At 37.7% G+C, this 13,820-nt stretch overlaps 1 protein-coding gene across 1 annotated transcript in view; it reads right to left on the bottom strand.

The window, feature by feature from the left end:
* Window positions 1-6,423, bottom strand: part of VPS54 — an 88,042-nt gene extending 81,619 nt beyond the window's left edge. Inside the window, exon 1 of the mRNA XM_088984770.1 lies at window positions 5,184-6,423. Coding sequence (XP_088840896.1) covers window positions 5,184-6,119 — 936 coding nt within the window. The 5' untranslated portion in view covers window positions 6,120-6,423. The remainder of the gene's footprint in view (window positions 1-5,183) is intronic.
* Between the last annotated feature and the right edge of the window lie 7,397 nt (window positions 6,424-13,820).

Raw genomic sequence — 13,820 nt, 5'->3', positions numbered from 1 at the left:
GTCCCTTTGATACCCAAAGATCCTGGATTGCCTTGACTACTCCCATCAAAGTTCAACTTTACAACATGTTAACACCCTCCAGAGGGGGTGTCCACCTTGCTTGAATCATATTCTTCTTGGAAGATGTGGAAGCCACTGCTGCCTAACTCCTCCAAAGATCATCATGGGAATAACTCTCAAAGAGAGTTGAGCTTTTCATCCAAAGAATTGCCCTTGTCATAATACACTCTTTTACTTCAGAAAGACTTCTTTCCTTTTTTGGAATATTCTAGCATTCCTTTCTTCCCAGATAATCCACAAGAGAGCTGCTCTAATACATTTCCACATTAGTTTCCATCTCTTCATGGGCCACCAAAAGTAGATGGATCAAAAAGCAAATTTACTTCTAGAAAAAATGAATTTTGGGCAAAAGTGGAGAAACTGAATGAAAGTTTGTGTATCCTCCCCCAAATTCTCCATTCTGATCAATGGCCAATCAGTAGGCTTCTTTGAGAGTTCTACAGGGTTAAGGCAGGGAAACCCCCTATCTCCCCTTCTCTTTATTTGTATTGCTGAATTTCCAACTCTCTTTAATCAGAAGGCAGCAGATTTGGGGTTGTGGGAAGGGTTTGCAATCTCCCCAAGGGGTGAAAAAGTAAATATCCTTCAGTTTGCAAATGATACCTTATGCTTTATAGATGCCCTCATGAACAGCTGGAAAATCTTCTTGAGATCCTTAGCTGGTTTGAAGTAGTAATTGGTTTGAAAGTCAATGTTAATAAAAGTCAAATTATCCCAGTGGGTAAGGTCCCTAACCTGGAAGAATGTGCTAATATTATGGCTAGTTAGGTGGATCAGCTTCCGGTGAAGTATCTAGGCCTTCCATTGAGGGCTAAATGCTCCTCTTATGCCATTTGGGATCCAATAATTGAAAGATTGGAAAAGAAATTGTCCTCATGGAAGGCAAATTACCTTTCTTTTGGAGGTAGAGTGACCCTTCTAAAAAGTACCCTCTCCAACCTTCCTACCTATTTTCTTTCCCTTTCCCCTATCCCAAATAAAGTGGATAGGAAAATAGAGACTCTCCAAAAAAACTTCTTGTGGAGGGGTTGGGAAGAAGAAGGATTAAGGTGACAAATTCGGCACTACTTTGTAAATGGATCTGAAGATTTGCCACCAAAAGGGGAGCTTGGTGGAGAAGTCCGATTGCTTCTAAATTTGGGGTTGAATGGGGTAACTGGGAGAACTAGGACCCCCCCCCCTAACTAGGGTTATTCTTTATGGAAAAGTATCATGAAGGTTTTCCCCTTGTTTGATAGGGGAATCAGTCTCAAAGTCGGTAAAGGGGATAGGATCAAATTCTAGAAAGATCATTGGTGTCTGAACCATACCTTGGCTGAAGAGTTTCCTCTTATCTACCAATGTGCCTCCAACCAGAATGCTTTGGTAGCTGAAGTTTACACAATTTTGGGTAATGAGGTGACATGGGTTTCCCAGTTCAGAAGAGGTCTTTTTGACTGGGAAGTTCAAGAAGCTACGAGACTGTTGGAAATTTTACAGGTTCAAAGCATTGACTACAATCAGGATGATCAGTAGAATTGGGTCTGGTCCAAAGAGGGTATTTTCTCAATAAAATCTATGGCTAGTAGACTCTATAGTAGAGTGACAGAGGGGGACTTCCCTGTTGAGCAGGTTTGGAATTCAGTTTGCCCATCAAAAGTTAATTTCCTTGTCTGGACAATGGCCTTAAATAAATGTCTGTCCAGAACCAATCTTGAAAGAAGAGGATTGTAGATCCCAGATAAGTCTTGTGTCCTTTGTGATGATCATCTGGAGTTTACGGATCATATCTGCATTCATTGCCCGTCTGCCCAGGTGTGGTATCACTTCTTGAAAGCTGTGGGGATATGTTGGGTCATGCCCAAATTGGTTAAGGAGTTGCTTTGTAGTTGGAAGCTCAGTAATTTGAAGAAAAGAGGGAAATTGGTCTGGATTTCCATCCCGGCAGCAGTGATTTGGGCTAATTGGTTTGAGAGAAATAACAGAATTTTTCAACAAAGAGTGAGAGGGCCCGAGGATATAGTTCATATGGCTTTTGGTAAACTGATCTCTTGGATTTCAGTCACCCCAGAATTCAGACACATAAATGTAACTCAGATACTGAGAAATCAGTCAATTTGGTGCTTGTAATGGGGATTTCTCAGGCCTTCCTTGTTGTTGGCAGGTTCTGTTTTGTACTTTTATTAGTTTGATTTAATAAATTTATCTTACCTTTTCCAAAAAAAATAGAAAAAAATTACTTCAGATGGTAAGTTCCACCTACACCCAAACAACATAAAAAATCGAATTCCAAATAACTACATCAAGGAGCAAGATACCAATAAGTGGTAACAGTCCTCATTTTGCACTTTGCATAAAGTACACCAATTTGGGGACAAACACAGAAATGGTCTCTTCTTCTACAAGTTATCCAAAGTATTAATCTTACCGTGGTAAACTTCCCAAAAAGCAGCTATTTTAGGGGGAATAGGCCAATACCAAATTTCTTTGACTGGAAACACCCAAGGAAAGGAGTTAAGAGTAAAGGGACTTGATGAAGGAGGCACAAGTAAAACAGCCTTTCAATGCCCACCCAAATGTCTTCACAAAAGAGAACAGAATTACCAGAGCAAACGACATACCTTACAAAACTAATTAATTGTGGGAGAATACCATTCATTGCCTTCCAAGGAGTTAAAAGTATGGCCTGTTGAGATACCCCAACATCCCAACCATTTCCAGAACAGCCGTGGATATTAGCCACCAACTCATGTCATACCCCCTCTCTCTTTCCAAAGGCCATTACCATAACCATTTGCCTAGTAGAGCTTCATTCTTATGAGCTAGGTTCCCTAATCCTAACCCCCCTTCATCCTTACTTCAACTAACCACCTCCCACCTAATCCTTTTTTCTCTTCCCTTGGCTCTCACAAGAAATCCCTCATCAATCTATCTTCTTAGCCTCCCAAGAAGGAATCCTAAAGACAGAAAAAAAAAAAAAAAACACTGGCAGGTTGGCAAGTGTGACCCTAATTAAAGTCCCTTTACCCCCACCAAAAGAAATAAAATTCTTTTTTTTTATAATTAAGAAATAAAATTCTTTTTTCCAAGCCACATCTTTCAACCTTTTCCCAGCTGGGCTCCAAAATCAACTTTCCTTTGGGCACCTAGGGGAAATCCTAAATAGGTCAAGGGCCACACAGAGATGGTGCGCTCTAAACAAGTAGCAACAGACTCCAACTCCCTAACACCCAAGTTCAACCCCACCAAACAACCCATACCAAATTTGATTTTCAAATTAGAGACACTCTCAAAGAGAATTATGAGATTCTTCAAATTTCTCACCTTCAACAAATCACACCCTTAAAAAAAATGATATCATCTGCAAACTGAAGGCGAGTCATCAAAACTCTATTTCATCCTATTCTCCAATTTTTTATTGACTCACCCTACAATGGCATTAGGTAAGGCAACCACTTATCCAATTGCACCACCTGTCCCCGAACCCACACTTCCATAACACCTCTAATAGAAAGCTTCAATCCACTAAGTCATAGGCCTTTCCAAGATCCAATTTGTAGACAAAGCCTTGATAGACCAATCTCCTCATCTCCTCCACACATTCATTTGCTATTAAAATTTGATCAATTATTTGTCATACATTTTTTATCATTAACAAAAACTAATTATAGAAAATAGAAAGGGAAAATTCCCGACTAGTACCCTGTACTTTGGGTCTAGTGCCACTTTGGTCCCCAAACTTTAAAATGCGATAGTTCAGTACCTGAACTTTCAAAACGTGTCAATCCAGTACCTACCATTAACCAGCCTTTAAATGACATTTGAAAAAGACACAGGTGCCCTTCGAATGTCATCTAATTTTTTTTATCAACCATCCAAACGTGACCCCAACTTTCTTGAATAGAAGAAGCAAGGATTTGGGATTGTTAATTTTTTGTCAACATTTGGATGGTTGATAAAGAAAATTAGATGACACTCGAAGGGCATTTGTGTCTTTTTCAAATGTCACTTAACGGCTGGTTAACAGCCAGTTAACAATAGGTACTGGATTGACACATTTTGAAAAGTTCGGGTACTAAATTGTCGCATTTTAAAGTTTGGGGACCAAAGTGGCACTAGGCCCAAAGTATAGGGTACTAATCGGGAATTTTCCCAAATAGAAATTACAAGGGAAGCAAAGGGGAGAGATAAAATCTCTTAACCCTCCCCAGGAAGAAAACAGAGAAACAATTACAACAAAGCCCAAAATAATTGTTCCCTTCCCACCCCTATTTAGCTAGAGCATCTGCAAAGGAGTTAGCAATTCTCTTCACCCATTGGAGCTGAATCTCTATTCCCCTAGTTACCCATTCAAACTCCCTTTTTTCATTAGCAAACTTCCAAAGACCACTATTCTCCTTTTGCAGCCATCCTATAATCAGTTTCGACTTTCAAGTCTCCTTAAACAATTAGCTTTTGAATATTCAACTCATTAGCCTTCTTTACCCCTTCCATCACCACCATGATCTCAACTCTAAGAGATGGGTTATAGTTTATAATTTCACAAGGACTATAGGCCAGGGTAAGTGGAATTGAGGGGAGGTTCAGCCAACCAAAGATCTTCCCAAAACAAGACTCAGGTCATCCCACATCCCACATCAAACCTGGTGAAATTAATGGATAACCCATCAGTTTGCTATAAAAGAAATTTTCACAAATTCAGGACATATCAGAGATGTGTAAGGACAATAGAACTGGTGACTGATTTGATAGTTTCTTATTCCAAATGGATAATCCAGCAGTTCGCTATAAAGGAATCTTCACAAGTTCACAACATATCAGAGATGAGTTCACATGGCCTTATAGGAAAAATATCAATAACGACTGTTGCATTAAGAGACATGGTCTCTTTCCAGCAATAGGCACTTGGCCAGAGCAACAACAAGGAACGAAAAGCCCAACCTCCAGTTTAACTTAATTGTAAAGATGTTAGTAATACGCATTGCATTTATTAAGCTCTCCCATTGTGCATCAATCAGTTCTCCAGTTTTTGCAATCAACAAGCCAACCCAGGACCACAGAGCTTAGGAAAATATTATGTAGCAAGTACAGAAAGCAGTACAACGAACACACAAACAAAAACAATAAGGGATCTGGACATTTACCAGTTTCAGATCAGAAAGCGCTTGATTAACGTATAATATAAGCCTCAGTTTTTGTTGGAGAGCCAACAAATTGCTCCTGGTAACACTCAAATCCTGAATCTGCCTGGCCGAGTCGACCAAATCTGAATCCAAGAGCCTGATGGTCTCCTTCAGTTCCCTGATCCGACCGCACGCCTCAACGATCTTGACATTTAAGTCTTGTAGTTGCCCCTGAGCTTCGAAGAATGAATCAGACCTCAAGGATATCTCCTTCACTAAGTGGAGCTCCACCACATCCAAGTACTGTGAAAGCTTCTCCTGCAACACCAAATTCTCAGAAATAGTGGAGAATGGGCATGCCGCTCTGAATGTCGCCCCCTCTTCCAATGCAAAATCCTCCTTGAAATACAAAGATGGAACTTCTCTCAAACAAGCAACAAGTGCTTCACCCTGACCTCGACTGACCTCTCCTCCGGCACCCCCACTAGACGATGAAACCGAACTGGTCTCAACCAAACCATTGTTTTCTCTGCTGCTGTGATGCCTGACGTCCTCGAATCTCCCATAAGACTCCGAAATCGAAGATAGATAAGGTTGGAAATCGGATCGGTTCACCTCCGTGAACGAAATCGCCTTGTTCAGAGTCAAGGGGGTCAATTCCGGAGGGCCGACGGAGGAGGCAGAAGAGAACCAACCCACCCATGAAGCTTCAGATGCATAAACACCAGACTTGCCGACATGTGGATTGTTTAGAATCGAAGCTAAGCTCTGGCCATAAGAAGAAGAAGAAGCATATTCTTCTGAGATGGACTTGATCGGTGACGAACCTGTTCGACCGAGAACGTTGAGGCTCGATTCCTTGGAATTAGTACCAGCACCGACGAAATTACCACTAATGTTACTGCCACTGTCGACCACCGCGAACCTGCCCGATTGGGAGGAAGGCAGTGCGTCCATGCTTACAATCTAGAAACCATGAATCTAACCAGATTCTGATCTCAGAGACAGAACTCGCTTTCGTTATTCAGAGGAAGCAATGCAAAGGAGACGAAGTGTCTGAGATTCAGTGCGAATAAGTTGCAGAGAGAGAGATAGAAGATGTGATCTGGAATCGAAAGGAGAGAGATCGTGACGGGGAAGGAACAGATCCAATCCGGTCGATGGGGGAGATCTATAAAGGAAAAAATGCGAGGGAGGGAACAAGGAGATTGCCTGAGCGTGGAAAAATGAACCGATGAACTTGAACCTTGGTTCACAGACCCGGACTGGTCGTAGATTCGTAGCTCCCAACTAAAGTCGGGGTCATCAAGGCCCGGTCCCAGGGCCTAGCTCGATCCAATTCAAACCCAAATCATCATGCGTTTACGAAAATGATATTTGGGACACAAACAACGGAGTTTGGATTTCGTCCCCACAAAATTGATCCACACGCTTACCCCTCCTTACGGCCCTTGCAACAGAACATCGGAAACATCTCACTAATTGAATAATTTTATTGGAATTTGGATCTGCTCCGCATACAGTGCGCCTCACACCAACCTTACAGCACGTTTCAGCCATGCATTGAATTGAACACACGAGTAAAAATTTACAATTAGGGAGATGTTCCAAATGCACGGATGAAACCTATTTTGAGGTCGATGTGATTTGTGAAGCATGTTTTTTCAATAAGCATATCCAAATTCATTGATGGGATATGCTCCCAATAATGCACCTTTGCATTCCTATTTTCTAAGTGCTTGTTTGGGAAGCTTTTGGATAGCTTATGGCATTCTAAGCCTGGGGCCTACATGGAACTCACACAAATAGCTTGTCTAGAATTAGACCTGTTCATGGGTTGGGCCAGGTCAAGCCTTGCTTATATATCAATAGAATACATTCAGGCCCGAGCTCAAACCCAGCCCAACCATCAACACTAGGTCTTGAGCCTGAGCCCAACTCTCATATAAATCCCAAAGTCCATGCCCAAACCTGAGCCCGATCAAAATTTTGAAAATAAATTTTTCTTTTTTATTCAATAAAAAAGCATTTTATTTATACTAAAAGTCCACAACTACTAAATGAAAGCATATTTTAGCTTTCCAAGTTTTTCATCAAACATAACTTTTAGACTAGCTATATGGGGCTCACCTCACAAAGGCAAAAGCCGTTGCTTGAAAGCCCTCCTAATGTTCAATCAACGATTGGTCTGACTTCTAGCTATGGAAGGCTAAAGAAGATGAGAATATGGATTCTTGAGTTTTGGTTGCTTTCATTGTTGTTCTTTCTTGGTTCATTTTTCCTAATTCTCTTGAGGAGTGTATCCAAAAGGAGCATATTAGAGTTGTATGTGTTTTGGCCATAGGGGAGTATCATGCTCTAGCTCCTATGTTTCTCGGTCATTTGTATTCTACTTTAGATGATATCTGGCATAATAAGTTTCCTTCAGTTGTTAGTTATGTGAACTATGTTTTCTTATAAATGTTTGTATGAGAGCACTTTCCTAGTATGGGTATTAAGCTTAGGAAGGTTAGGGAACTTAAGTGCAGGAGTGCAACCGTGCAGCAATTGATCCCTGATTATTGCAAAAAGAGGTGTGTGAGCTCCGGGAAGCTCATGATTGGATCAAAAAGATGGAGTCACCACCCATTTTTTAGAGGAAATGACCCCTCATTTTCAGATTTGAAAAGTTCAATTTAAGTTTTTGATAGCGATTCTGTTTTCCATGAAAAATGCTCACAACCGAGAGATTTTGGGTTCCAAGGATCAAGAGAAGAATGTATTAGGCACCCCTCTCTCCAAGCTATTGTAGTAGCCCAATATGGGAGTTATTCAAGCTCAATTTCTTTCAAAAAAAATAAAAAAAAAAGAACAGAAATAGTTGCAATAATTTCTTAAATTTAGAGGAACATGTTTTCAACTTCTCCTAAGACCAATTTTGAGGTGATGCTATTGGGTCTTAAGTACTGATTTCCTTAAGATCATTGCCTCTCTACCTCTATTCTCAGCCAAGAAGAAATTGCAAAAGATGGTTCTCCAACATTTCAGAACCACAAGCAACCCAGGAAAAGTAAAAAAAAAAAAAAAAAAAAAAAAAAAAAAAACCTGAGATATTGGGATGGATGACTTACCTTTCATATATACCTTGACAGGAGTTTTCCAACAATGGGAACACGTTCAAATAAGCTTGAATGAGATATTGGGATGGATGATGCACTTTTTTGGCTTCAAATCTTGTAATTGAAAACAAATTGGTAGATCTGAAGTTTGATCTTCAGAACTTTAGGATTACAAAGGTTGGGAAAAATGCTCTTCTCTTTTCTCTTTAGATCTTTCTCTTTCTAGTTTTCTCCCCCTTTATCTTTTCCTCTCTCTCTCTCTAGAGGCCTCATTCAGGTTTTCTTCCCCTTCTTTTTCTTCCTTTCTCTCTCTCTCTCTCTAGGCCTTCCTCAAGTTTCCTCTCCCTTTTCCCCTCTTTTGAGCTTGAATTAGATAAATATTTATAGAGATATATAATGGGTTAGGTCTAAATTCATTTACATACAATGCCTAGGATTCAATAGAGGTTTTTTCACACAAATAGGCAAAGATTCTTCAAAGAAATAGATATGCAATCAAGCTTTTCTATTTGGTGAAACATTTTCTTCGATTTGGGGGTGGTTTTCATGGGTTTTGTGTGTCCAATGGGAGCTTGGAGTGTGCCCGTCATGGTAGTCTCATATCTGGGGCAGTCAATGGCAAAAAATGTAAATTTGGTCCAAGTGTTCTAATGGGTCAAGAATGAGTCTGGCATCAACCATTACCCTTTTGAGGTTTCAAGTTGGGACAAATGACATGGCAATTTTATCTGGTGCATTAAAAAGGTATCTTTATAGTTTAATGGTCAAACAGATGAATTTGGTCATAAAATTTGACATGTTGGGGTTTTCTTAGTCTCTAGATACAGCAATGGAGCCTGATTGGGCAAATAGGGTCGGAATGATGGAGATCTATGGTTGACAAGACCAACGAGATTTGTTGAAACAAATTCATTATTTGATGAATGGACAAACGGGGGAATTTTGGGATAAAAGTTGGTGGTTTGGCACTTTTGAGCGTCTTGAATCTAATGGAAGTGGTGAATATTTGTTCGAAGTTATAGATTAACTAATTTAATTCAAATCATGGTCTTAGCTTATGAAAGGGCCTAAAATGGAATCTTACTTTTTCAATAGTCAAATGGAGGTGTTTGGTCATATAATTTGATATATTGGGGTTTTTTGAGTCGTTGAATACAATGGTAAGGTCTGACTGGCCATGATGTCCAAATGTTGGATGGTAAGTTCTAATTAATGTGATTTGTTGAAATAGGATTTAGGCTTGATGAGGTGTTAAATGAGGGATTTTGAGCTAGAATTTGGTAGCTAAGCATGGATTAGGGTGAGGGGTCAAGTAGATGGTTCTGATCTAAGAAATATATGGTCAACCTTGGTAATCGTTTAAGGCCATCAAAATGAGAACTTGATGCTTTTGTGGTTAGTTGTCGTAGATTCATATCGGGATTTGCTAATTGATTATTTCCTAGTGATATTAAGGTGATGAATATGTTGGATTTGATTTTGGAGGAATTGGAATTTGAATATCACATGGATCGAGGCCGTTAGAAAGGAAGTTGGCATGATAAATAGTGGATCTTTGTAGTTTAATCATGAAAACTAATGTGTAACTAAGTTATAGTTTTCCAAGTCTGGGGATGATGTCTGATTGGATGTTGATATTGATCTCAAGGTTCTTATTTGTCTTGTGAATTATGTCAAAAGAGGGTATTTTGGGTTTTGGAAAGTCTCAAGTTGACTTAGTTGTATTTCCAAGTTTCTAGGGTCTAAGAGGAGGGTACAAAGAGGTAGAGTGAAGGGACTAAGCAAAAATTGGGTGCTGACAGCTACCCCTCTTTGTTGGAGGTAGCAAGCTACCAAACAATAAAGAAAAATGAACACACAAAGATTTTTGTGAGGGACAAGTGTTTGGAGGAGATTTCGCTGGTGGAATTTTAGTCAAAGTTGAAGTTGATGTAGTGTAACACATTTGCTTTGAAGGTGTTGTACCAATCCACGCCTTGGAAGGCAATAGCAACTGTCAAACAAACACAAGAAAAACATAGTGGTGCCATCCAAAAAATAGATAGCATTAGTTGATGTTTGATTTCTTATTAATGCATGCATTTGTGATTGATAATTTGAAGGATTTGATAGGTTTTGGATTTGGTTTTAGCTTGTTAAGTTTTTTTTTTTTTTATGGATTTCAATTTTGATATTTGTTGGATGCTTATATGTTAAGTTTGTATGGGTTTGACCTTTGTATGTTGTGACATTTGAATTGATGATTTGATGAAAGCCTATAGATGTATGGGTTTGACCTATGGATTTCAATTTGATTCAAAAGATTGTTGAGGTTTTACGGATTTAGGTTTTTGATAATTGATGTTGAAGCCTAAATTTGCTATTTGATTCAAATGTTTGATAGAATTATACAAAGTTAATATGGATTTTGGTTTTTTATTTGAGTTTTTTTACTGGTTTTGATTTTGATTTAAATATTTGATGGATTTTAAATTTTGATTTGAATTTTCATGGGTTTTGATTAGTTATTTGATTTAAATATTTGAATTTTTACGGGTTTTAGATATTTGATTTAAATGGACTTTGCCTTTTGATTAAATTGATTATTTGATTTGAATATTTGATGGATTTTGACTTTTGGTTTGAATTTTTATAGATTTTGATTTTTTAAATTGGTTATTTGATTTAAATATTTGATGGAAGTTTACTAGTTGAATATGGACTTTGGCTTTTGATTTGAGTTTCTACAGGTTTGACTTTTTATTTTTTATGTTGAAATCATTTAAGAAAACCATTTTGAAAAGTTGACAAAGGTCCTATGATTGCTATAACGCATGCTGCTGATAGGTAATAAAAGCCCTTCAGATAGGAGTTAGTTATGCATTAAAACTTTGATAATTTGGGCAACGAAAACTATGTGGTGCAAAGTATATGATGTTAAAGTAAATCTAAGGGCCCTAGTAACAATTTAGATTTTATAAGGGTGGTTTTGGGATAAGGTGATCAGGTTACAATTTATCAAGCATTCTGTGCTTTTGGACATACTGCCTTGTATCGGGGGCACAAAATTTTTGAACTCTACAATTGATTTTAGGAATTCTCGAACTAAGTTTTTTTTATGAGTGATTTGCTCGAAAGTAGTTCACATGAGATTTTTTTTATTTGGACTATGCCAAGTGAATAATTTTAATTGATTCCAAGATTTTGCATGAAGACAAGCCACACAAAGTGATAGATTTCGTTGGATATTTGATTATGCCCGAAGGTATATCTCACGAAGCAAGAGATTTTGATGAATTTTGATGAGTATTCGATTATGCCTGAAGGAAAATCGCATGAAGCGGAAAATATTAATGAATTTTGATGGGTATTTGACTATACCCAAAGGCAAATTGCACGAAGTAAGGGACTTTGATGAATTTCGATGGGTATTCAATTATGCCAGAAGGCGGATCGCACGAAGTGAGAGATTTTGATGAATTTCGATGGGTATTTGATTGTGCCCAAAGGCAGATCGCACAAAGTGAGATTTCAATGAATTTCGATAGGTATTCGATTATGCTCGAAGGCGGATCACATGAAGTGAGAGATTTCAATGAATTTCGATGGGTATTCGATATGCCCAAAGGTGGATCACACGAAGTGAAAGATTTTGATGAATTTAGAAGGGTATTCGATTATAGCTGAAAGTAGATTGCACGAAGCGTGAGATTTTGATGAATTTTGATAGATTTTGTAAATTTTGAATGATTTAAATGAAAAAAAATTGGATGACTAATGATTTTTGGATTTAGACAACTTAGACGAAAGCAACTTGTATATAAGGATTATGAAAGAAAATGTTTTAGGTAATTTTGGATTTGTATAGACGACGCAAAAAACTTTAGATTAAGCCAAAATTTTGGATGAAAGGTTTTTGGATAATGAAAGAAATTTGTATGAAAATTCTTAGATGGTTGGAATGAAAAACTTTTGGGTGATTTTGGGTGATTTTGGGTTTTTGAGAAAACTTTTGAATGATTTGGAAAAGAAATTTTTGGATGCTTTAGATGGAAGAAAAAAAATGATGCTATTGAGCTTTTCATTTTGTTTTTTCCTTTTTTTTTTAACAAACAAGAATTACGTGGATGGTTAGAGCTTACTTCCAACAAACCAATGACACTCAAAAGATCCACCTTACCCTTAATGTGGTGTGAGATTTGATGATAAAAGCACTATTGGTTTTAAAGATATGTGTCTTATAAATGTTAGATGCTAATTAGAAATTCATTTCAAGAAATATTTGAGAAAGAGGTTTTTTCCCCATCCATGCAAAGATTGAATCTTCATGACTTATTGAGTCAGACTTCTTGTGCTTTGATATGCTTGCCCCAAGTTTGGAATGTATCATTCTCTTTTCTTGTTGTTTTTATTCTTGTCCTTTTTGCCCTTAGTTTAGTGTTTTCAGGTCTGACTTCTCTTTTCTCTTTCTTTTTAACTTCTAGGGTGCCTATACTTAATTCCATCATTGTCAGTAGAAGAATGCCTATTTGCTAATCTCTCAAAGATCAAGGAGGTCTTATTAGGTGGGACGCAACGTGTTTTAGGATATTGTTCTGAATCAAAAGATAGGAGGCTCAAATATTCTTTTGACATAGGTTTCTGATGCTTGAATTGATAAATGGGGTATTTAACACATTTTTGTTAGATTTTATTCTTTTCCTTTTTTTTCTCTCTTTTTTTATTCCCTTTGGATGAAAAATGCTTTTCATGTCTTTCAATCCATTTGTCATATATCTCTCTTGATCCAGGGGGACTTTTTGTTGGGGTGAAGAATGAGGTAAGGTTATGATGAAATTGGAAACATACGATTAGCTTAACTGCCCCAATTTTTTTATTCAAAATTGCACTTTTTCTTGACTTCATTCACTTTTTTGACTTGTTATAAAGACATTTGAACATTTGGCATTTGTCTCTTATGATAGAAGTATAGTCAAAGAAGAGGTTCAAAGGATTGGTTAGTGGACAAGGTAAAATGATTGATAAATGGTCTCCCTTCATCTCTTGATTGTATGTACGACTTATGAAATGAAATACATGTTAAGCTTGTCCCTATTGATTTTTCAAGGGAGAATTATTACTCTTTTGAAGATGTTGGGGCTCTTTAGTGAGTTTGCCCCTAATTCTTTTTGCCTTCTTTTCATGCCTTTTCTTTTCTTTTTTCCTCTTTCTTTTTTTTGCCCATTGATTTTCCCTTTTGATTCAAACATTTTTGGAAACTTGTTGGTTTTATCAAGAAAGGTTTAAATGAATGGTTCAAATGGACTGACTATTGCCTGAATGAATGATGAGAGACCGAGGGAAATTATCGACCAAGAATGGCCTCATATCCTTCATTTGATCAATGAGAAATTGATATTGGTTTTGATGTCTTTATGCTAACTTTGGAGTAGTTGCTGTGAAGTCGATTTAATGCTCCATTGTCTTTAGTGCCTATACTACCTAGGGTTGTCATTTTCTCCAAATATTTCTTTTTTTTTTTGAATTTCCACTTAGTAACCAACTTTTCTCAAGAACATATCAATGAGACTTGTTGTAAGTT

The sequence above is a fragment of the Nelumbo lutea genome, chromosome 4 (genome assembly GCF_056320005.1).
Source record: "Nelumbo lutea isolate HS-2025 chromosome 4, American lotus-T2T, whole genome shotgun sequence".
Taxonomy (NCBI): domain Eukaryota; kingdom Viridiplantae; phylum Streptophyta; class Magnoliopsida; order Proteales; family Nelumbonaceae; genus Nelumbo; species Nelumbo lutea.
This window is presented reverse-complemented; position numbering and strand designations above follow the sequence as displayed.